Consider the following 24,597-nt stretch of genomic DNA (forward strand, 5'->3'; position numbering starts at 1 on the left):
TAACAGGGAGGATAAGAGCAGTGTTTCCCAACCTTTTTTGGGCAAAGGCACACTTGTTTGATGAAAAAAATATCGAGGCACACCACCATTACAGCCCCATGACGTCAGCGCGCAGCGTCACGCCGGGAGGGACGCACGAAAGTGTAACCTTCAATTTTTTTCCCTCCCCCTTGCCGGGGAACCTCCAAGCTTTGGGGGGTGGGGGGGGAGGAGGCAGCAAAGCGAGGGTCTGAGGGACCCTAACCCTAACCCTCACCGATCACCCGGGAAAGCATGCGAACGAGGAGCCCCCGTGTCCTGCTCCCGGCAGCGGACGGCACAAAGCGAGGAGGCCTGGACAAGGCAGCATGCTCCCCGCTCTCGCTGCATTGGGGCTTTTCTCCTCCAGGCCGCTTTCGAAGTCCCCTTCTCTGCTCCCAAGAGCCGGAGCCGCTGCTTCCAGGCCCTGTCCGAGCCCCGACTTGTGGCCTCACTTCGAGGAGTGTCTGTTGCTGGGGACAGGGCTGTATCCCCCTCAGCCGCCGCCTCGCTTCCTTCCAGGAGACCCGACGGCTCCCCCTCTCCCGCTCGCCCTTCTGCGCCCGCAGCAGACCGAGACCTCCCCGCCCCCGCCCGGCTCGGCCCTACCTGGGCGCCTCCAAGCCCGGCCGGCTCCGCGTCGCGCTCCACGCCGGGCAGCTGCAGCAGGGGCTGCGCGGGGGCGCGCGGCGGCCCGGCTGAGCGCGCCCCGGAGCCGCCGTGCCGTCGCTCGCGAGTCCCTCCGAGAGCCCGCGGGACTGACTCCGGAGTCGCGAGGCGGCGCGTCGCCCAGGGAAGGGGCGGCTTCCCACAAGCGCGACGACCGAAAAGAGCCCAGCAGAGCGCGCGCCCCGGAGGACTTGGGGGGGGTCTGTAGGGCATCAGTGGCCCCCAGAATTCTGCCCGCCCCTCGCCCCATTTGATCCAGATTTACCCTCTGGGGAGAGCGAGCCCCGGCCCACCAGGGGGCGCCCTCGTTCCGTCCTCCGGGAAGCAAACGCCCTCGCCCGCCTCCCTCCAGGCAACATCTCGCGGCACACCAGGCAACATCTCGCGGCACACTAGTGTGCCGCGGAACACCGGTTGGGAAACACTGGATAAGAGGAGATATGGTACAAAAAGTGAATAAGGAGTGGGCTATCTTTAAGGAATACATCAAAATTTATGTGGGAAAAGTAGAATTTCTGACAGATATTGAGTGAATCCAGAGTGAAAGGAGAGCAAAGTCAAGATAGAAGAAGAGATTAAAGAAATAATGAAATGTGTTTAAGCTACAGTCGTACCTCTAGATACGAACGGGATCCGTTCTGGAGCCCCGTTTGTATCTAAAAGTAAACGTAACTAGCGACGGCGCGTCTGTGCACTCGTGCATCGCTTTTCGCCATTTCTGCGCATGCGCGCGACGTCATTTTGAGCATCTGCGCATGCGCAACCATTGAAACCCGGAAGTAACGCGCTCCGTTACTTCCGGGTTGCCGAGGAGCGCAACTCGAACACGCTCAACTCGAAGCGTCTTCAACCCGAGATATGACTGTAGTTGGAAAAATAAAGTAGCGTAACAAGAATGGCTGGAAGTCAAGTCACTTGGTGGGTGTCCGTGTGGGGTAGGTGTGTAGGTATGTTGATATGTACAGTACAGTGGTACCTCGGGTTAAGAACTTAATTCATTCTCGAGGTCTGTTCTTAACCTGAAGCACCACTTTAGCTAATGGGGCCTTCCGCTGCGCCACCAGAGCACAATTTCTGTTCTCAACCTGAAGCAAAGTTCTTAACCCGAGGTACTATTTCTGGGTTAGCGGAGTCTGTAACCTGAAGCGTATGTTACCTGAGGCACCACTGTATAGGTAGGTATTATATAGAGTAAAGTAGGTATGTTTTATGTTTTGAAAATAAGGTGGTGTGTTGTGTATGGGTATTGTGTAAACGTATATGCAAGTGTTTTATATGTTAATAAAATTTAAATAAATAAAAAAAGAAAGAAACGAAAAAGATACGGCCTCCCCTCACCTCCCTACCCTCTTAATTATTTAATCTGGGTTTGGTTCACTCTGTGTGTGTGTGTGTTTTGCAGGGGCAAACCTTTCGTTTTCTACCTCAACATTATGAAATGCGCCACAAGCTTCAACGTCATATCAGCTGCGATGAGCGGATTGCAGTGCCCTACTCCGCAGGTAAGAAGAGTGGGCGGGCTCAGGAGGGGTTCCTGAGATGGAGCTGGCTGTAGCAGGAAGCGCTTCCTCATGTCCATTTTGTTTCTGTTCCCTTCAACTTTATCTGCCCACTGCCGATTTTCAAATTCCATTACATCAGCCTTCTTTCCGGGCACTGCCAAGTGCCAACGGGGGACTGAACCCAAGTCTTCTGCATGCAGAATGCGCTCTTTCCCACTGAGCCACAGCCCTTCCCTTGTGCGCTATGCTGATGATGATTATGGCAGGAAAAATGTGTTGGTGTGCTCATCCTTTATATTTGAAGACGACTCTTCTATCTCTTCTATTAATAATAATAATAATTATAATTTTTATTATTTATACCCCGCCCGTCTGGCTGGGTATCCCCAGCCAATCTGGGCTGCTTCCAACAAAACACTAAAATACAATAACCTATTAAACATTAAAAGCTTCCCTAAACAGGGCTGCCTTCAGATTTCTTTTAAAAGTTTGGTAGTTATTTTGCTCTTTGACATCTGGTGGGAGGGCATTCCACAGGGCGGGTGCCACTACTGAGAAGGCCCTCTGCCTAGTTCCCTGTAACTTGGCTTCTCGCAGTGAGGGAACTGCCAGAAGGCGCTTGGCACAGGACCTCAGAGTCCAGGCAGAATGATGGAGGTGGAGACGCTTCTTCAAGTATACTGGACCGAGGCCGTTTAGGGCTTTAAAGGTCTCACCAACACTTTGAATTGTGCTCAGAAACGTACTGGGAGCCAGTGTGGGTCTTTCAAGACCGGTCTTATATGGTTAAATACAATGGTACCTCTGGTTGCGAATGGGATCTGTTCCAGAGGCCTGTTCGCAGCGCGGGTTGCGATTCGTTGCTTCTGTGCATGCGCGTGACATCATTTTGCGCATCTGGGCATGCGCGAGCGGTGAAACCCGGAGGTAACCCTTTCTGGTACTTCCGGGTCGCCATGGGACGCAACCTGAAAAAAACGTAACATGAAGCAAACGTAACATGAGGTATGACTATAGTGGGAATAATAAATCTTGTTGAATATCCATAACAAAAGGGGGGGGGAGGAAAGGAATGAAATAAGAGCAATAAGAACTTAGGATTCATAACCTGACGGATCCCAACAGTTTGAAATATTACAGACTTGGAGGCTCTGGTCTTATTTAAAGACATCACCAACCAAACATGGGCCAAAGCATATTAACCTGCGTACATAAGAAAAAGAAACGGAAGGTCAAGATGGCTGAGAAGAAAATACAATCTAAAATAACTGTTACTGCCAGGTCCCAAGGTAGGAGACACTCAACAGCAGAAATTGATCCCAATGCAGATCTGAAAGATTTGCTAGTTAACATGGACAAAAATATAAATGATAAACTGGATTCAATGAACAATAAGATTGAACAAATTTTTAAAATAATAATAATAGATCTTCAAGGTCAGATAAAAGACCTGACAATAAAATATAAGGAGCTAGACAAAACAGTTCAGGAATTAAAAACCAAGACAAATAAACAAGAAGAAGTTTCCAAAAGGATTCAGAACGACAATAAAGACCTGAGGAAAAATCAATAATAAAGTTATAAAATAATAACAAGGAAGTCACACACAGGTGGAGGGAAGACACAGGGCAAGAAATAAGAAATGGATAAATGTGGGTACATAATGAAATGTGAAAATGTGAATTTATGAATATAATGTATATGTATCATTATGTAAAGATTTCATATATGCATTGCAACATTAAAAATAAAATAAAATAAAATATGATTATGGCACAGAAGTAGGGCCATTGTAAAAAGCTGGAAACCCTAACTGCCAGAGAGGGCACAACCAAGAAATTGAGAAGTTGGGCGCCTTGACTTCTCCCAGACTCCAGACGTGACAATTGGAAATTCTGTCAGATCAAAGCAATCGATAATCTTGACAAACCCTTCCTTTCCCTCTCTCCAGATCTGTGTCCCGTCCTGCCCTTCCAAGTTCTGGGCGGTGCCTCCGCAGATTATCCGAAAGGATAAACCCGAGGACGTATGGAACCAGACCCTGTGCCAGCCAGGGATTAACCTCACGACGACCAGCCTGGTAAGTTGGCACCTTTTATTACGGCAGGTTAGTTCTTCACCCCCACCCATTTCTCCACTCAGCAAGTATACAGGCCGTAAGAAGAGATCCCCGCTGGATCAGGCCTGTGGCCCATCTAGTCCGGAGTCTTGTTGTTGCAGGGCCCAGTCAGATGCCTTGATGGAAAGCCCAAAAGCAGAACCTGAACATATCAGCCCTCTCCTCCTTGCAATTCCCAGCAGAAGTATATTCAGAGGTCTTCTTCTTTGGCAATCGCTTGTAGACGAGTAGGATTGTCTTCCATAAACACTGTTTTAACAATGAGTCCGTAAGTGATTGTGGAGGCAAATTCTGGACCCACACGTCCTTCCACACTGGGGACATAGGTTTCCGGGTGGGAGTTGATCACGGTGAGGGTTTGCCAAGCATGCCTTCCTCTTAGCATGTTTCTCCCTTGCGTCCTGAGTTCGAGCGTCTTCAAAGCCCATGACACCTTTGGTAAAGGCTGTTCTCCAACTGGAGTGCTCGCAGGCCAGTGTTTCCCAGTTGTCAGTGTTTATACTACATTTTTAAAGATTTGCCTTGAGAGAGTCTTTTGTTGACCACCAGCATTACACTTTCAATTTTTAAGTTTGGAATAGAGTAGTTACTTTGGAAGACGATCATCCGGCATCCGCACAATATGACCAGTCCAACGAAGTTGATGTTGGAGAATCATCGCTTCGACACTGGTGATCTTTGCTTCTTCCAATACACTGGCATTAGCTCGCCTGACTTCCCAGGTGATGTGTAAATTTTTTCGGAGACACCGTTGATGGAATCTTTCGAGGAGTTGGAGATGGCGTTTGTAAGTGGTCCATGTTTCACAAGCATATTCAGAGATATACTGCCTCTCACACCAGAGGTGGAAAATAGACGTTGTGGCTAGTAGCCATGGAGAGCCTTAGGTAAAGGTAAAGGGACCCCTGGCCATTAGGTCCAGTCGCGGCTGACTCTGGGGTTGCGGCGCTCATCTCGCTTTATTGGCCAAGGCAGCCGGTGTACAGCTTCCGGGTCATGTGGCCAGCATGACTAAGCCGCTTCTGGTGAACCAGAGCAGCGCACGGAAATGCCATTTACCTTCCCGCCAGAGTGGTACCTATTTATCTACTTGCACTTTGACGTGCTTTCGAACTGCTAAGTGGGCAGGAGCAGGGACCGCGCAACAGGAGCTCACCCCGTCACAGGGATTCGAACCACGACCTTCTGATCGGCAAGTCCTAGGCTCCCCACAGCGCCACCCGCGTCCCTGGAGAGCCTTATAGTCCCCTTTTAAAGCCATCCAAATTAGTGGCCACCGCTGTCTCTTGTTGGGAGTGTTTGCCTTGGTTTCCTGCTCTCCTTCTGGATAGGGATGGAGGAAATATTTGATTCAGCACACATTTAAAGCCGGATCTGTCACATTCTGACTTTCCAAAACAATACACGAACGAAACACGGCTATAGCCTTCGAAAATTGCACCTGCCTGAATTTTGCAAAGCAGTCCTCCAGCCAAACAACATTTACAAAAATGAGGGATAAAGGGTGTATAAAAATGAAGGTATTGGTGAGACAAGCATGCAAGGTCGCATCATAGGAAGGGAAGTCGCTTGCCCGAAGTGTCAACGTTGCATAGAATAAATGGGTTAATTAGGAGAAATTTGCACTAAATTGCTGGCAAGAGCCATGTTGGCTGAAAGATTTTTAGATGGTGGTGGTGGGGATATCTTGAATGAATGAAACTGCACCAGAAAGCAAGTTTTAACTTCCTGTTTAATTCACAGAGTGTGTCAGAAATTCTCAACCTGCAACTTTGTCCAGAATTCACTGTCCCGTCCGAGCCAGGTGAGCACATAATCAGGGTTCAGTCTCCTCACAAGCCCCCAGTCCTTTGACTGATGTTTCATCTACCTTGATGAGCGGCACAGGAAAGAATTCTGCTGGGTCTTTCGTTGCTTCAGCACTGCTAAAAGGAAAAGCAATGCCTAGCAAAAAAATTCCCTACTGTACAACTTTCAGTGGGGCTTGGACCCTCTCTGTACCCTGGGACATCATGAGGAATTTTAATTTACTGGGGCAAAAGAGTGAAGCGTCCTTAGACCACATGGGTGACCAGAACCTCTGGGAAATATAGGGTCAAATGGTCTAACTCTGTATAAAACAGCTGTTTATGTTCTGGGGAGGTGTTTGGGAGCGAGGACTTCTCGATTCAAGGAAAATATTGCAGTTCATGTTTGAAATATGTACGCATGGTCTGTGTGTGTGAATTTCATATGTGTTTGAATTTGCTACTGTGATTTTATAATTTATTCAGCCAAGAATTCGTACCAAAGAGCCAGTGTGGTGTGGTGTCATGGTTAGAAGTGGACTGACTAAGGCCCAGGTTCACTTAAGGGACCTTGGACCATTCACTCCCTCTCAAGCTAACTTTCCTACCTTGCAGGGTTGCTATGAGGATTTATTTTTTTTAAAGATGAAATAGAGTGTGAGGTAATAACTCAGTGCTCCCATGTGTTCTGTGAATAGAACGGATTGATTTCTTCTCAAAGCTTTTTGTGTCTTACCCCACGCTTTCATTAATATTTCGTTGTTTGAATACCATTAAACCAGGGATCAGCAAACTTTTTCAGCAGGGGGCCGGTCCACTGTCCCTCAGACCTTGTGGGGGCCGGACTATATTTTTTGGGGAAAAGAGAACGAATTCCTATGCCCCACAAATAACCCAGAGATGCATTTTAAATAAAAGGACACATTCTACTCATGTAAAAACTTGCTGATTCCCGGACCATCTGCAGGCCGGATTTAGAAGGTGATTGGTCCGGATCCGGCCCCTGGGTCTTAGTCTGCCTAGGTAAAGGTAAAGGGACCCCTGACCATTAGGTCCAGTTGTAACTGACTCTGTGGTTGCGGCGCTCATCTCGCTTTACAGTGGTGCCTCGCAAGACGAAATTAATTCGTTCCGCAAGTCTCTTCGTCTTGCGAGTTTTTCGTCTTGCGATGCACGGTTTTCCATAGGAATGCATTGAAAATCAATTAATGCGTTCCTATGGAAACCGCCTTCCCCCGACCTCTTCTGGCGGGCGGCATTTTAAAATCGCCCGGGACAGCGGAGGACTTCTCCGCTGTCCGGGGCGATTTAAAAGCCCCTGGGAAGGCAGGCAGGGGGGACAAAGACTTTTGCCCCCCGCCTGCCTTCAGAAGAGGTCCAGGACAGGCGCGGACCTCTCCGCAAGCAGCGGGAGCGCTCCTTGCGGAGAGTTGCCAGCGCGCCCAGGCTTCGCGGCCCCGCCGCTGGGCTTCGGGATATCGTTCCGATGCCGGGCGGCGGGGGGAGGCTTTCCCGCCCCGCCGCCTGGCATCGGGACGATGCCCCGAAGCCGGGCGGCGGGGGGAGGCGTTCCTGCCCCGCCGCCCGGCATCGGGACGATGCCCCGAAGCCGGGCGGCGGGGGGAGGCTTTGCCGCCCCGCCGCCCGGCATCGGGACGATGCCCCAATGCCGGGCGGCGGGGGAGGCTTTCCCGCCCCGCCGCTCGGCTTCGGGACATCGTTCCGATGCCGGGCGGCGGGGGGAGGCTTTCCCGCCCCGCCGCCCGGCTTCGGGACATCGTTCCGATGCCGGGCGGCGGGGGGAGGCTTTCTCGCCCTGAAGCCGGGCGGCGGGGGGAGGCGTTCCTGCCCCGCCGCCCGGCATCGGGATGATGCCCCGAAGCCGGGCGGCGGGGGGAGGCTTTGCCGCCCCGCCGCCCGGCTTCGGGGCATCGTCCCGATGCCGGGCGGCGGGGGGAGGCTTTCCCGCCCCGCCGCCCGGCTTCGGGACATCGTTCCGATGCCGGGCGGCGGGGGGAGGCTTTCTCGCCCCGCCGCCCGGCATCGGGACGATGCCCCGAAGCCGGGCGGCGGGGGGAGGCGTTCCTGCCCCGCCGCCCGGCATCGGGTCGATGCCCCGAAGCCGGGCGGCGGGGGGAGGCTTTCCCGCCCCGCCGCCCAGCTTCGGGACATCGTTTCGAAGCTGGGCGGCGGGGGGAGGCTTTCCCGCCCCACCGCCCGGCATCGGGACGATGCCCCGAAGCCGGGCGGCGGGGGGAGGCTTCAAAAGCCGTCCGGGGGCTTTTAAATCGCCCCGGACAGTCCCGGGGCGATTTAAAAGCCCCCGGTTAGGCAGGCAGGGGGGGCAAAGACTTTTGCCCCCCGCCCGCCTTGGGAAGAGGTCCTGGACCTCTTCCGAAGGCGGGCGGGGGGCAAAAGTCTTTGCTCCCCCCTGCCTGCCTTTCCGGGAGAGCGGAAAAGGCAGCGCTGCCTTCCCGCTCTCCCGGAAAGGCAGGCAGGGGGGAGCAAAGACTTTTGCCCCCCACCCGCCTTCGGAAGAGGTCCAGGACCTCTTCCCAAGGCGGGCGGGGGGCAAAAGTCTTTGCCCCCCCTGCCTGCCTTCAAAAGCCGTCCGGGATAGCGGGAAGCGCTTCCCTGCTATCCCGGACCGCTTTTAAAATGCTGGCGGTGGGGAGCAAAGCCTTTCGCCCCCGCCGGCCTTCCTGGACCTCTTCTGAAGTCCGGAGGGGGGGAAAAGGCTTTGCTCCCCACCGCCAGCATTTAAAAAAAGGTCCCCGAGATTTCCCTATGGGCTTTCGTCTTGCGATGCAAGCCCATAGGGAAAATCGTCTAGCGAAGCGTCGCAAAAACCGAAAAACCCTTTCGTCTTGCGGGTTTTTCGTCTTGCGAGGCATTCGTCTTGCGGGGCACCACTGTACTTGCTAAGGGAGCCGGCGTACAGCTTCCAGGTCATGTGGCCAGCATGACTAAGCCGGTTCTGGTGAACCAGAGCAGCACATGGAAACGCTGTTTACCTTCCCGCTACTTGCACTTGGACGTGCTTTCAAACTGCTAGGTTGGCAGGAGCAGGGATCGAGCCATCGGAGCTCACCCCGTCGTGGGGGTTCGAACTGCCGACCTTCTGATCAGCAAGTCCTAGGCTCTGTGGTTTAACCCACAGCACCACCCACCATCCTTTTAGTTTGCCTACCCATGCGTTAAACAATGCCTTGACCACTGTTCATGATTACAGTGGTACCTCGCAAAGCGAATGCCTCGGAAGACGAAAAACTCGCAAGATGAAAGAGTTTTTCATTTTTTGAGTTGCTTCGCAAGACGATTTCCCCTATGGGCTTGCTTCGCAAGACAAAATGTCTTGCGAGTTTGTTTCCTTTGTCTTAAAACCGTTAATACCAGGGTGCATCCGTGCTTCGCAAGACGAAAAATCCGCAAGACGAAGAAACTCGCAGAACGAATTAATTTCGTCTTGCGAGATACCACTGTATATTTTATAACATTTGGATTCGGCACATAATTTGTGTTCTGTACTGATATTTTCAACTGCCCCCCTGCCCCAAAGAGAGGTGCCTCCTCACACTGCCCCACAGGGGCCTGGGAAGAGGATGCCCCCAGTTTTAGTGGCCCAATGGAGACTGGCCAAAGGTGAACATGAAGCCAGTACCTTACCTTGGGAGGCAGCAGTGGGCATTGCCACACCTGCATGGTGGAAAGGCTCTCCTTCGGCACCAGGTACTCACCTCCTAGGCAGGCCTTGCACACAGCAAGCACAAACAACAATCTGTCCTTATTCCCTTATGGGGGATACAGGAGCCCTTATAGAGTCCTTTGTAGGTTCTCCATTGGTCAGAGAAAATAACAGAGGCCAACCAGAGAATATTGAGAAGCAAAGCGGCTAGTAAGCCTGATCTTTATTGAACTGTTGCAACAGGGTGCCCCTTCACACACAGGAAAGGAGGAGGACCCAGAGCCCAGGTGTGCCCGCCCTTATGTAGACATTTTAGATTGCCCGCCTTGGAGTCCAAGACCACCCCCAGAAACATCATACTTACATCACAGAAGGGGCGTAGCTCAAGTCCACACCCCCCCCGATACATCATAACTACATCACAGAAAGGGCGATCTACAGCAGAAATCTGAGTGCTTTGTTTACCTCCTGTTGTTGTTTACCTCCTGTCTGGCAAGTTGCCTGTTAATGCTTACTTGATTGGATACCCTGGGGAGCCTGGCCAGTCTTTTGTAATGATAAATACTTAGTTCCAGGTCACAGGCTCACCCTATTCATACACAGATATACCCTTAAGACAGGTTTTGTGAATGAAAAGACAATGGGGAGGCTTTTCCATTTTCCTTTGACCTTGCAGAGAAAACATTTGGTCAGTTTGGGAGCCAAAATGGTTCCAGGACTGCTTTCCTGTGCTGCTTCAGACATGTGCTTTATATATTTATGTACGTGTTTGCTTGGTACATTTATGAACATTTATTATATATATATATATATAAAACCTTAATTTATTTATTTCAATAAGAAGGGCAAGCGCAGCACGTGCCTGCTTGCCTGGCCTCCCGCTGCTCTGTCCATTCCCTTGCCTGCCTGCTTGCTTACTCCAAAGCCACCTCAGCTCCTGGCAACCAGCACCCCCTGGCCAGCCCCAGAGGCACCGTTCACCTGTGGAGCTTGTAGCCAGGGCTGCTGCAATATACAGCTGTGCAAGCCTTTGGGAGGCAGAGACGCAAGAGGGCATCAGAGGAAGGAGGGAAGGAAAGAGGGACAGAGGCCAGTGTTGCCCTCGTCCAGTGCTCAGAATGGGGCAGAGTTTTAGGCATGGCATCAAAATCTCATGAACACCACCCTCCAATATGGCGTGTAATTGGCCCCAAGGCCTGGGTTCTTGCCGGTGTGAGGACAGCAACGCTAGGCCCGCTCTGCCGATGTCCCGCGTCTTCAAGAATTGACCCTAATCTACGTCTATTTCTTTTTACAGTACTGGGCCGTTGCTTCCCTACTTTTAACATCTCTCAAGCTGAATCCTTCAATGTGGGCGGGATGGATAAAAATAAAACTCTGGACAATATCAAGAATGGCACAGAGTAAGTCCTTTGACTCCCTGGGCGAACTTCAGTGAATTCCTGGTTAAGTTGGGTATTGGGATTTTTGTTAGGGATTGTAGGAAAAGACCTGCCAAGGGAAAAAAAAAAATTATGTATGCGACAACGGTGGCAAGAGTCTTAATAGCACAAGGATGGAAGAACGAGGAAACCCCAACAAAAGAACAATGGCAAGAGAAATTGATGGATTATGCAGAACTGGCAAAATTGACATACAAACTGGGAGACAAGGACAACTGTGTCATAATTCCTGCTCCGTGATTGCAGTCCTGGGATTTTTGTCTATCACATGACGGTGCATGTTTTGACTCCACAGAGTGGGAAGTGACGGAGACAGGATGTTTGTGTTACTGTGTTCCGTGAAATGGGACTATTGTCCTTTTTTCTTTTCTCTTAGCTGTCTGATGCTAGAGAGAGAAGGAGCCATGTTGCAGTGCTCCGTGTGTGTTTATGTGTAAATAAAGTAGATTAGCCAAAATGCTGAGTTGCTGAGGTCTGTCACACAAGGGGCACAAACTCTGCGGATTCCTAAGTCTGCCGGAGTCGGTTGGCATTGGTCGCTGTAATATTCGGGCAGCAGAAATCTTTTGAAGATTTCTGACCAGGAGGGAGAGAACATGCCAGTCGGGCATGTGTCTCTGCCAGGGTCCTGCTCGAGTGTAGGATGAGCTCCTGACAGCCTCTCCTGGGAGCCTGATATAAATAATAATAATAATAATAATAATAATAATAATAATAATAATATATTTATTTATACCCTGCCCATCTGACTGGGTTTCCCCAGTCACTCTGAGCGGTTCCCAACAGAATATTGAAAACACAACAAAACATCTAACATTAAAAACTTCCCTAAACAGGGCTGCAATATAAAGTCAGATTGTTGTTTATTTCCTTGACATCAGATGGGAGGGCATTCCACAGGGCGGGTGCCACTACCAAGAAGGCCCTCTGCCTGGTTCCCTGTAACCTCATTTCTCGCAGTGAGGGAACTGCCGGAAGGCCCTCAGAGCTGGGCCTCAGTGTCCAGGCTGGACGATGGGGGTGGAGACCCTCCTTCATGTATACTGGGTCAAGGCCGTTTAGGGCTTTAAAAGTCAGACCAACACTTTGAATTGTGCTCGGAAACGTATAGCACTGGCGTAAAGCTGCTTCCTAATTTACAAATGCCCTAGGCCAGGCATGGCCAAACTTGGCCCTCCAGCTGTTTTGGGACTACAACTCCCATCATCCCTAGCTAACAGGACCAGTGGTCAGGGATGATGGGAATTGTAGTCCCAAAACAGCTGGAGGGCCAAGTTTGGCCATGCCTGCCCTAGACAGTCCCTTTTTCACCTCCTTAGTGCCAAGACCCCCTTTGCCCTCAACGTTTGTTTTCTGGCTCCTCTTCTAGTGGCGCTGTGGGTTAAACCACGGAGCCTATGACTTGCCGATCAGAAGGTCGGCGGTTCGAATCCCCGCAACGGGGTGAGCTCCTGTTGCTCGGTCCCTGCTCCTGCTCACCTAGCAGTTCGAAAGCATGTCAAAAATGCAAGTAGATAAATAGGTACCGCTCCGGCGGGAAGGTAAACGGTGTTTCCGTGTGCTGCTCTGGTTCGCCAGAAGTGGCTTAGTCATGCTGGTCACATGACCCGGAAGCTGTACGCCGGCTCCCTCGGCCAATAAAGCGAGATGAGCGCCGCAACCGCAGAGTCAGTCACGACTGGACCTAATGGTCAGGGGTCCCTTTACCTTTACCTCCTAGGTCCCCCCATTCTCATAGCTACCTTTTTGGTCCCTTGTCTCTGCAGACAGCTGTTGCAGTCTCTGGGTGCCAAGAACCTTGGGCTGAAGATCTTTGAGGATTTCACGCGGTCGTGGTACTGGATCTTGATGTGAGTGGCTGAACAAGTTGAGAGGGAGTAGCTTTGTGGAGGAGAGGCCAGCCACGATTTGTGCATTACTGCATACAGCCTGAGGGTGGCTCTGGAGGCTGAAGGTGTATATGGCAACGATCTTCAACTAGGAGTCCCCAGATGTTATTGGACTCCAACTCCCATCATCCCCAGCCAGCTTAGCTGAGGGTCAGGGATGATGGGAACTGTAGTCCTACAATGACTGGGGGGACCTGAAGATTGGCAGGAGTACAAAAGGCCTTCAGAGAAAGCCCGCCTCCCCTTAAAAAGCCCAGCAATGATTGGCTGCACTCAGTGGTGCTGGCCAAGTGGAACGGCATGGCATGGAATGCTGGAAACTGAGTGGGAGGCAGGCCGGGATGGAGTATTCGGAGGAGGGTGTGTGGCTGACTGACCGCTACCCAGCTGCGGCTGGAAGTGGTGGTTAGATTTGGGGTTGGCTGGGTGAGTGCATTTTTCAGCAGACGCGGGGAAATCATCTCTCTCTTCCCTTGTCTTCCTTCCCTCCAGAGGGCTGCTGATTGCCTTGGTACTGAGCCTTGTATTCTTGCTGCTGCTACGTTGCATGGCTGGGGTTCTGGTGTGGATCCTCATTGTTGGGGTGCTGGTCGCCGCGGCCTACGGTGAGTAACGTGGTGGGGATTGGCCAAAGTGGAGGAGCCAAAGCGAAGAAGGCCACAAGCCTACATCTCCCTGATTTTCCCCGAGGAATCCTGGGAGGTGCAGTTTTCCCCTCACAGAGCAATAATTCCCCAGCGTCCTTAACAAACTACAACTCCCAGGATTCTTTGGGGGATGCCACTCAATTTAAATGTGCACTGAATGTGCTTTAAGTGCGTGGTGCTGTTGACATCTGTCTGTCTCGGGAGACCATGGAGGAGTGCGCCTTTGGAAGTGAAGTCAAACCGTTGGAAGATTGCAGAGGCTGCTGTGACTGTAGAGACCGATATGGGAGAGACATGTTTTGTTGTAGCTGGCGCAGATGAAGGCGTCCGGTTGTGCTGTTGCAGATGCACTAGGGCATTTCTTCTCTCTGTACTCCTCCCAGGGGTCATTCCTCCTCTGGCCACCTGACTCTCTGTCACCAGGCCCTGCGGTCATCTGCATGGGACATTGATTGATTGATTGATTTTTACAATATAACATAATGATATGTTTTACAGTGGTACCTCAGGTTACATACGCTTCAGGTTACAGACTCCGCTAACCCAGAAATATTACCTCAGGTTAAGAACTTTGCTTCAGGATGAGAAGATAAATTGGGCTCCAGCGGCGCGGCGGCAGCAGGAGGCCCCATTAGCTAAAGTGGTGCTTCAGGTTAAGAACAGTTTCAGGTTAAGAACGGACCTCTGGAATGAATTAAGTTCTTAAACCAAGGTACCCAAGGTGTTTTTATTTGTGTTGGCAGCCATTCAGTGTGGCTGGGGCAAGCTAGCCAGATGGGCGGGGTATAAATAATAAAATTATTGTTATTATTATTATTCCCACATGGCAGGGTTAATGTTGCCAGCCTTCCTGTCATGTATGTTGTGTGGATTCTTCTTTATCCCACATGAATTTGTCTGTTTCCGATCTCCTCCACACAAAGGGAGGGCAAGGGATGAGTTGGGGAGCATCAGAAGCCGAGAACTTTTACCTGAGAGAAATCTTTTTCTTGGAAGGTGGGAAGTCCAAATTCCCAGGGCGAATTAAAGCCCTCGATTTGAGCAACGACAAAAACCTCATCTCTTCCGTATACAGTCGTACCTCGGAAGTTGAATGGCATCCGTTCCGGAAGTCCGTTCCGTTTCCAAAATGTTTGAAAACCAAAGCGTGGCTTCTGATTGGAAGCTCCTGCAGCCAATCAGAAGCTGTGGAAGCCCCATTGGACATTTGGGTTCCAAAGAAAGTTTGCAAACCGGAACGCTCATTTCTGGGTTTGCGGCGTTCAGGAGCCAAAACATTCGACTCGCAAGATGTTCGGGATCCAAGGTATAACTGTATCGGTCTCTACAGCCTCACAGGCACTATAATCTCCAGCAGCGGAGAGGCACATGCCTCTGTTGTCTCCCGAGACAGACGGGTGCCAACAACAACTCAAGCAGGCTGGCTCTGTGTGTAAAGAGCATTGCCAGGACAATTAACAACAGGGGCCGTTCTCCTTTTTTTTAAAAAAACCTTGTATTATAAATAAATATATATTATTTTGTACATTAATGCTGGAGACTGAACCAGATACAGTGGTACCTCAGGTTAATAACTTAATTCGTTCCAGGGGTCCGTTCTTAACCTGAAACTGTTCTTAACCTGAGGTACCACTTTAGCTAATGGGGCCTCCCGCTGCCGCCGTGCGATTTCCGTTCTCATCCTGAGGTAAAGTTCTTAACCTGAGGTACTATTTCTGGGTTAGTGGAGTCTGCAACCTGAAGCGTATGTAACCTGAAGCGTATGTAACCTGAAGCGTATGTAACCCGAGGTACCACTACTCTGCTAGCAAACGATAACCCTGGAACACAGGATGCCTGCTGACTATTGAGTCAGACCATTAGCCCACCCAGCTCAATATTGTCTATACTGACTGGCAGCAGCTCCCCAGGGCTTCAGGGAGAGGACATTTGCCAGCTCTGCCTGGAGATACACTTGGGAACTGAAGCCTAAGGAACATTGTCCATGCAAAACAGATGCTGCCCCACTGGACCTACTTCCATACAGAGAGAGCACTGTCGGGACAATTCAGAGCAGGCCCTCTCTTCCTTATTAAAAGCCTTTTATTATTATGTTGTTGTTTAGTCCGACTCTTCGTGACCCCATGAACCAGAGCACGCCAGGCACTCCTGTCTTCCACTGCCTCCCACAGTTTGGTCAAACTCATGCTGGTAGCTTCGAGAACACTGTCCAACCATCTCGTCCTCTGCCGTCCCCTTCTCCTTGTGCCCTCCATCTTTCTCAACATCAGGGTCTTTTCCAGGGAGTCTTCTCTTCTCATGAGGTGGCCAAAGTATTTTAGCCTCAGCTTCAGGATCTGTCCTTCCAGTGAGCACTCAGGGCTGATTTCCTGCAGAATGGAGAGGTTTGATCTTCTTGCAGTCCATGGGACTCTCAAGAGTCTCCTCCAGCACCATAATTCAAAAGCATCAATTCTTTGGCGATCAGCCTTCTTTATGGTCCAGCTTTCACTTCCATACATCACTACTGGAAAATCATGGCTTTAACTGTACGGACCTTTGTTGGCAAGGTGATGTCTCTGCTTTTTAAGATGCTGTCTAGGTTTGTCATTGCTTTCCTCCCAAGAAGCAGGCGTCTTTTAATTTTGTGGCTGCTGTCACCATCTGCAGTGATCATGGAGCCCAAGAAAGTAAAATCTCTCACTGCCTCCATTTCTTCCCCTTCCGCTTGCCAGGAGGTGATGGGCCCAGTGGCCATGATCTTCGGGGGTTTTTTTGATGTTGAGCTTCAGACCATATTTTGCACTCTCCTCTTTCACCCTCATTAAAAGGTTCTTTAATTCCTCCTCACTTTCCGCCATCAAGGTTGTGTCATCTGCATATCTGAGGTTGTTGATATTTCTTCCAGCAATCTTAATTCCAGCTTTGGATTCATCCAGCCCATATAAAATATTGCATATTATCGCTGGGGACTGAACCTGGGGACCTCACCTGACCTACAGCCCTTCTCCTGAAAACTATTCCTGTTTTCTGGAAGGGAGTGGGGGAGCGTCTATCTCGGAATCTCCTCTCGGCCTAGCTGATAAAGCCTCATCTTCCTCTGAGCCGATCCTTCAGAATCGTCTCCGACGAATAATTAACGACCTGAGCCTTTGATGAGGCTCCAAGGCACATTCTTCAGCAGAGTTCCCAGCACAGGGAAGAGACGAGAGGTTTGGGCTACATTGTAAAGAGTTTATTTCTAAGCTACGCGGTCAGAAAAGACATCCTCTCTCTATGAAAGCAGAGAGCAACTGAACAAACGAACAAAGGAAACAGGAAGCCACTAATGTCACATCCTGTCTCCTATCCCGTGAGACTGGAAGGCCTCTGGAATGTAAACAGAGTCCTGTGACTCCAAGCAGCTGCTCAGTGATAAGAACAGAAACTAACACTCTATCGATCTCTGCCTCTTTTGCTTTCCAGGGATCTACCACTGCTATATGGAGTACCGTGAGCTCGACCAGAAAGGAGCCACCATCAAGAACATTGGGTTCACCACAGACGTGGGCGCCTACCGCAGCGTCAAGGAGACGTGGCTGGCCGCCAGTAAGTCTGGGCGGAGGGGAGCGGGCAGGAAAACGGGTGTTGGAAGATGGGCAACCCTGGTCTAAAAAATCCAAAGCTTAGTTATGAGAAAGCTTAGTTCCCAAAGCTTAGTTATGAGAGTGGCCAAGGTGCGAATCTCTTTCTCTCGCCTCCAGTGATCATCCTCTGCGTGGTGGAAGGCATCATGCTCCTCACCCTCTTGTTCCTGCGCAAGCAGATCCTGATCGCCATCGCTCTCATCAAGGAAGCCAGCAGGTAAGCGAGTCTCTGTAAGGCCAGTGCGTGCGGAGCCTCGGTCCCGGGGGCCAAATGCAGACCTCTGTCTGGCCCTTGGGACCCTCTTCCCAAGCCACACGCCCCTCTCCCTCGGCCACACCCCTCGCCAGCCCTGCTTCACACCTTCCTTGAGAGTTTTTGCCTGGCTGGAATGTGTCCTTGAGCTCTGATTGTTAAGTTGTGGGTGAACATATCAGACGACACAACGATTCTTCAAACAGCTCTTGCTTATTCACAGGCTAGAACAGAACTGAACTGAAGGGTTCAGTCAGCCTGCTTATATAGAGCTCAAGTGCAACGTAACTGTAACAATTTTCTAAAACTATCCAATCACTGAACGTCACTTTCGATCCCTTATTTGCATAACTATCTACAGTGTCCCCCTGCTGGCCCAGGGTGAGAACTTCAGTACATAACACTGATAGTGCCTCTTTCATATTGCCTGGATGGAGGATATAGAGAGAGAGGCACACAAGAGGAACTAGTTTTCTGGGCACGGGTAAAATAGGTGTTGTTGCTCCACCGACTTCTGCCTCCACTGAGAGAGGGAAAGCAAGCAACCAACCTAGCCCCTTCCTCTCTCTTTTTTTTAAAAAAAATATTTAATCATTTTTTCGATACAAACAACAACCGCAAAAGACACATACAACAAAAACCATAATAACAATAATAGCACAGTTTGACAATTCAGATTTGAATACACTGATATACCTATGACTACACCTTTTTAAACATAATTTCCCCACCTCTCTCTCCTCCCCCTACTTCCCGCCACTATCCGCCTTATCGCTTAAATATTCGTTTCAGATTTCTTCATATTTATATTTATCCATTCTTATTTTGCGTCGACATGCAATTCGTTTGTATGTAGCTAATCTGTCCATATTATCAATCCATGTGTAAGTAAGTTCTTTAATTTCTTTAATCTAATTAAAGGGAAGACCCGTGTTTGCTTGGGCTCCTAAAAAGAAGATGGGGAACAGTAGAGGGGAAACACTGCAAAATCGTACAAGCAGAGAAGGTGTAAAGGCTATATTATGGGTTCTAACTGGTTTGAAGTGTCTCTGGAGAACTGTACTACAGACGAGTTTGATTGAAGCTGCAAACCTGGGTTTACAGAGTCTTGTTCTCTCCTGCAGAGCCATTGGATACATGATGAGTTCTCTTTTCTACCCGTTGGTGACCTTCGTCTTGCTGGTGATATGTGTGGCCTACTGGGGTATTACTGCTCTGTATCCTTTATTAAGAGAAGACTTGTGACTTGCAAGTGTCCCGGGGGAAACCCGGACATCTCGTTTTGTTTTTAATTGTGAGAGAACAACTTCCATTTTGGTAGCTGTGATCTTGCCTGTGATCTTGCAATGCGATTTCCCCCTGGAAAAAGCGCTTTTTGGGGGCCCACAATCTTGCATGGCACCCCCAAACACACATCTTTGGGGGCTGTGCCCTAAAAAGTGGGGTGTTAGTTGTGGGGACAGCAACTGAGTATGCTCTACAGCCATGGAAAGTTGACTGGCTATTGGGGCAAAGATAGCACAAAATGGAATGATGAGGCTTGAACCCTAAATATAAGCAGTGCACTGCGCCATTTTGTTTTTAATGGTTTGAACTTCGTGGTTCCTGTTGAATTGCTACCAAGCTTATGGCCAGTGTGAGAGCCAGTGTGGTGTGGTGGTTAAGAGCGGCAGATTCGTAATCTGGGGAACCGGGTTTGCATCTCTGCTCCTCCACATGCAGCTGCTGGGTGACCTTGGGCCAGTCACACTTCTCTGAAGTCTCTCAGCCCCACTCACCTCCCAGAGTGTTTGCTGTGGGGGAGGAAGGGAAAGGAGAATGTGAGCCACTTTGAGACTCCTTCGGGTAGTGATAAAGCGGGATATCAAATCCAAACTCTTCTTCTTCTTATGCCATTATTGGGAGGAAGGGAAGCTACAAATAAGCTGCCTACACACAGTGCCTTTTGAAGCACATTCGAAGCATGTTTACTCCCCTCAAAGAATTCTGGCCACTGTAGTTTGTTAAGGGTTGCTGGAGCTGTCAGTCTGTGAGGGGTAAACTACAAGTCCCAGAATCCTTTGAGGGAAAGTTTGCTTTGAGTGTGCTTAAAAGCTATAGCGTGTACACAACCATAGGACAAGTACATGAATGAAGAGAACAACCTTGCATTTCAATACTTGGCTGGTGTTTGACAGGAAGTCATAGCAGATATGTAATATAGTGGTACCTCAGATTAAGTAATTAATTCGTTCCAGAGGTCCGTTCTTAAGCTGAAACTGTTCTTAACCTGAAGCACCACTTTAGCTAATGGGGCCTCCCGCTGCAATTTCTGTTCTCATCCTGAAGCAAAGTTCTTAACCTGAAGCACTATTTCTGGGTTAGCGGAGTCTGTAACCTGAAGCGTATGTAAACTGAAGCGTATGTAACCCGAGGTACCACTGTGCTACTTGGCGTTTGATAGCTAGTGTATAATGGCGGAACGTAGCAGTTCCTGGTGACAGCTTCAGAGATTTTATATCCTAACACCTAGTAAAACTAAGGCAACAACATCCTGAAACCCTCCTATCCTCAGGTAAGAACGTCAGCTTCCAATTTTGAATCACAAAATTCGTGGCAAGCTTTAGAAATGTCCTTGAATTTTCAAGTTCAGCTCTTCACTGCTTCCCTCTCTTCAGGTTTTTGTTCCCAGTAGGGAAATTTCTGTGTCCTATGTACCACAAGTGTTAAGTTGTGGGTGAACATATCAGACAACACAGCGATTCATCAAACAGCTCTTGTTTATTCACAGACCAGACCAGAACTGAACTGAAGGGTTCAGCCAACCTGCTTATATAATGCTCAACTACAAAGCAACAGTAACAACTTTCTGTAACTATCCAATCACTGAACGTCACTTTCAATTCCTTATTTGCATATGTGGACCTGAGTGAAGTATATCTAAATATCTAAAGTATCCCCCTGCTGGCCCAGGGTGAGAACTTCAGTACATAACACCAAGGTCTTAAACAGTTCCGCACTGAAGATGGCAAAATGTGAGGGTGGTGCTGGGGAGGCCCCCGTTATTCCTTTTTCTTTGTATATCTTCTTCCCTTGACTACTCCCCACCTTCAGATATCTCGCCACCTCTGGAGCGCCCCTCTATCGCATCGCTCCCAAAAATGACAGTTCCCCAGACTGCATAGGGATCTCTGGGAACGAGAGCTGCAGCCCAATGGTGAGTCACAAACGTAGCTGAAGGATCTTGGAACCCAGATCTACCTCTCTGACTAGAGGGGATGGGGGATCAGTTTGATTTGGTACGCATTTAAAGTCATTTCCACTTTCTGAAACACTGTGTGGAGCGAAACACATCTATCCTTGGAAATTTGCACTTTTTTGAATTTTGTCAACCAACTAATGCTTGCAAAAATACCTATATTAGGAGAAGGTGTGCATAAAAACGAAGTTACCGTATTGTCCCAAATAGAAGCCTCACTTCTTTTTTTTCCAAATTCTGACCATGAAAAGTTAAAGTGCGGCTTATATTCGTGACCTTACAAAAATGGTCTTTTACGGTATTGCTGCTGAAACAGACATACGGTAAATTGGAACAAGAAAATGTTTTATTGCCGATTTGCGAGCTTGAGTGCCTGTGGAATTGTAGCAATTGAATAGCAATTTGTGATTTTGGCGATTGTACGGTCGTTTTTGTGGGCTTGCAAGATCAAAGGCTTAAATTGGCTCGGAGTTACAATTCTACCAACTGCAGCGATTTTCAGCCTGTAACCCAATTTTAAGGGAGCGACTTATATTTGGGTATTGTCTTTTTTTTCTTCCCGCCCCCCCCCGAATTTTAAAGGTGCGGCTTATTTGTGGGTGCAGCTTATATTTGGGCCAATACAGTATTATGGAAAGTAATATGCAAAAAAGTGCATTGGGTTAGGGAAAATTGCTTGCAAAATTACATTATTCAAAACTGAATACAAAAATGGGCTTATTAGGAGAAATGTGCATTAAAATGCGGACGAATTTTCATGAGTGTTTTTAAAGAAAAAAATTTAAACCCATGAACTGCTACAGAATGTGGCAAACTGAATGTAAGATTGGAAAACTGAGATACTGAGAGGATCAAAATTAGCAGATATATCCATCCCTGCCCCTGACTAGCCCTCCAATTCTGGGCTGCTTTGGTGTCTCATCTCGTGTGGACATGCCAGTGTGGTGTGAGAGCCAGTGTGGTGTAGTGGTTAAGAGCGGTAGTCTCGTAATCTGGGGAACCGGGTTCGCTTCCCTGCTCCTCCACATGCAGCTGCTGGGTGACCTTGGGCCAGTCACACTTCTCTGAAGTCTCTCAGCCCCACTCACCTCCTAGAGTGTTTTTTGTGGGGGAGGAAGGGAAAGGAGATTGTGAGCCGCTTTGAGACCCCTTTGGGTAGTGATAAAGCGGGATATCAAATCCAAATCCAAACTCTTCTTCTCCACTTAGGGTTTTAATGGGGACAATTGTGGCCATTTTGGCTTCATAGGCAACAGAAAATGGAACCCAGAACCTAAATGACATGGTACAAAAATATCTTCTTCTAAGTTCTTTGTCTTGCTTGGAGGGGCCAAACCACACTGATGCTAGATACTTAGGGATCCTCACATAAGATCTTTCGGGAACTCAGACAGCCCTGCAAGATCTTGCATAAGCATCCCAGAATCGAAGCCCTGAGAGGGCTTAAAAGCTCTTTTTGTGCCAGGTCCGCTGGATTGTGCTCTACCTTGCTGCGAGGTGGGGAAGGGGGTAAGGCCCTCTCAACATGGCAGCTCTGGAAGCCTGTGAGATTTCAGGAGAGCATCCCAGAGCCCTCATTAACATGTGCAGTTTCAACTGGCTAGCCTTCAGCTGCCTAAGGTTGAAATCGTGCAACATATACACATGTGGATTGTACTATGCACACTGATATCTCAAGTTCCTCCAAAAGCCCGAGTAAATAAATCCAATTGTGCTCCCCAGCACTGTACAGTGGTGCCCCGCAAGACGAACGCCTCGCAAGACGGAAAACCCGCTAGACGAAAGGGTTTTCCGTTTTGGAGGCGCTTCGCTAAACGAATTTCCCTATGGGCTTGCTCCGCAAGACGAAAATGTCTTGTGAGTTCCTGCGGGGTTTTTCCCCTCTCCCCTTTTCCTAAGCCACTAAGCCGCTTATCAGCTGATGCGCTGATAAACCGCTTAACAACTGATTGCTAAAAGCTGCTTAACAGCTGATTGCTAAAAGCTGCTAAACCGCTAATAGAGCTAATCCACTAAGCTGTCGATGGGCTTGCTTCGCAAGACGAAAAAACCGCTATACGAAGAGCCTCACGGAACGGATTAATTTCGTCTTGCGAGGCACCACTGTATTTTAAAGTGTGTCTTCAATTCTGGGGGCAGCAGTTCTGTACTTCCTATTAATTTTGTGGTGGTATCTTACTCGGACAATAGACTGTGAGGTAAGTTCAGTAGAGAATAGTGAAATAAGTTAGGGGGAGAGAGACGAAGAGAGGTAAGGAAGTGTGAGGTAAAAAGCGAGGTGAGTTAGAAAAGGACTGGCTGGAAGTTCTTCTCAGAGATCTGAGCCCAGGTCTCCCTGCTCCAAGTCCAGTACACCATCTCCTGTACAACCCTGGATTTTATATTTCTGCCAGTGTTCAAAACGGATCCTGTTTGGCTGTGGAGCAACTTGTGGGGCTCTGCTTGGCTCTCCTTTTCGAGAGCAGCCATTTCCATGCCCTGGTATTAAGAGCACCGTTCCCTGCTTTCTTCCTCCAGACATTCAATGCCTCCACCTACTGGCCCTGCCTGGTGGATTGCATCTTCTTCAAATACAACGATGAAGGTCTCTTTCAACGCAACCTCTTCAACCTTCAGATCTACAACTTTGTGGGCTTCCTCTGGTGCATCAACTTTGTCATTGCCCTGGGGCAGTGTGTGCTGGCGGGGGCCTTTGCCTCTTACTACTGGGCCTTCAAGAAGCCCCAGGATATCCCGGCCTGCGCTGTGTGCAACGCCTTCGTCCGGACGTTACGGTGCGCATCTTGTGTGGGGATTCCCATGTGTCTGGCGGTGGGCAGGGAAGCAGAGGATCTGGCCCTCACCCTGCTGCCGGCCTTGCATTGTGCCAGCATCTCCCTTGGGAATTGGAACATAGGAAGCTGCCTTCGACTGAGTCAAAGCTTTGAGTCCATCTAGCTCAGTGTTGTTTGCATGGTGGCTAACAGATTGAGATTGAATCCTGACAAGACAGAAGTACTGTTTTGGGGGGACAGGAGGCGGGCAGGTGTGGAGGATTCCCTGGTCCTGCATGGGGTAACTGTGCACCTGAAGGACCAGGTGCGCAGCCTGGGAGTCATTTTGGACTCACAGCTGTCCATGGAGGTGCAGGTCAAATCTGTGTCCAGGGCAGCTGTTTACCAGCTCCATTTGGTACGCAGGCTGAGACCCTACCTGCCTGCGGACTGCCTCACCTGAGTGGTGCATGCTCTGGTTATCTCCCGCTTGGACTACTGCAATGTGCTTTACATGGGGCTACCTTTGAAGGTGACCCGGAAACTACAACTAATCCAGAATGCGGCACCCAGACTGGTGACAGGGAGCGGCCGCCGAGACCATATAATACCAGTCTTGAAAGACCTACATTGGCTCCCAGTACGTTTCCGAGCACAATTCAAAGTGTTGGTGCTGACCTTTAAAGACATAAACGGCCTCGGTCCAGTATACCTGAAGAAGCATCTCCACCCCCATCGTTCAGCCCGGTCACTGAGGTCCAGCATCGAGGGCCTTCTGGTGGTTCCCTCACTGCGAGAAGCCAAGTTACAGGGAACCAGGCAGAGGGCCTTCTCGGTAGTGGCACCCGCCCTGTGGAACGCCCTCCCACCAGATGTCAAAGAGAAAAATAACTACCAAACTTTTAGAAGACATCTGAAGGCAGCCCTGTTTAGGGAAGCTTTTAATGTTTGATGTATTACAGTATTTTAATATTTTTTTGGAAGCCGCCC

General features: G+C 49.5%; 1 protein-coding gene across 1 annotated transcript in view; it reads left to right on the top strand.

Moving 5' to 3' along the window:
* Positions 1-24,597, top strand: part of SLC44A4 (solute carrier family 44 member 4) — a 66,863-nt gene that overhangs the window by 33,611 nt on the left and 8,655 nt on the right. The window contains exons 5-15 of the mRNA XM_081903490.1: positions 2,090-2,189; positions 4,141-4,269; positions 6,052-6,112; positions 11,078-11,183; positions 12,989-13,072; positions 13,604-13,716; positions 17,203-17,325; positions 17,481-17,580; positions 18,741-18,833; positions 20,710-20,812; positions 23,372-23,628. Coding sequence (XP_081759616.1) covers positions 2,090-2,189; positions 4,141-4,269; positions 6,052-6,112; positions 11,078-11,183; positions 12,989-13,072; positions 13,604-13,716; positions 17,203-17,325; positions 17,481-17,580; positions 18,741-18,833; positions 20,710-20,812; positions 23,372-23,628 — 1,269 coding nt within the window. The remainder of the gene's footprint in view (positions 1-2,089; positions 2,190-4,140; positions 4,270-6,051; positions 6,113-11,077; positions 11,184-12,988; positions 13,073-13,603; positions 13,717-17,202; positions 17,326-17,480; positions 17,581-18,740; positions 18,834-20,709; positions 20,813-23,371; positions 23,629-24,597) is intronic.

This window comes from Podarcis melisellensis (assembly GCF_964234715.1).
Source record: "Podarcis melisellensis genome assembly, chromosome: 2".
Classification (NCBI taxonomy): Eukaryota; Metazoa; Chordata; class Lepidosauria; order Squamata; family Lacertidae; genus Podarcis; species Podarcis melisellensis.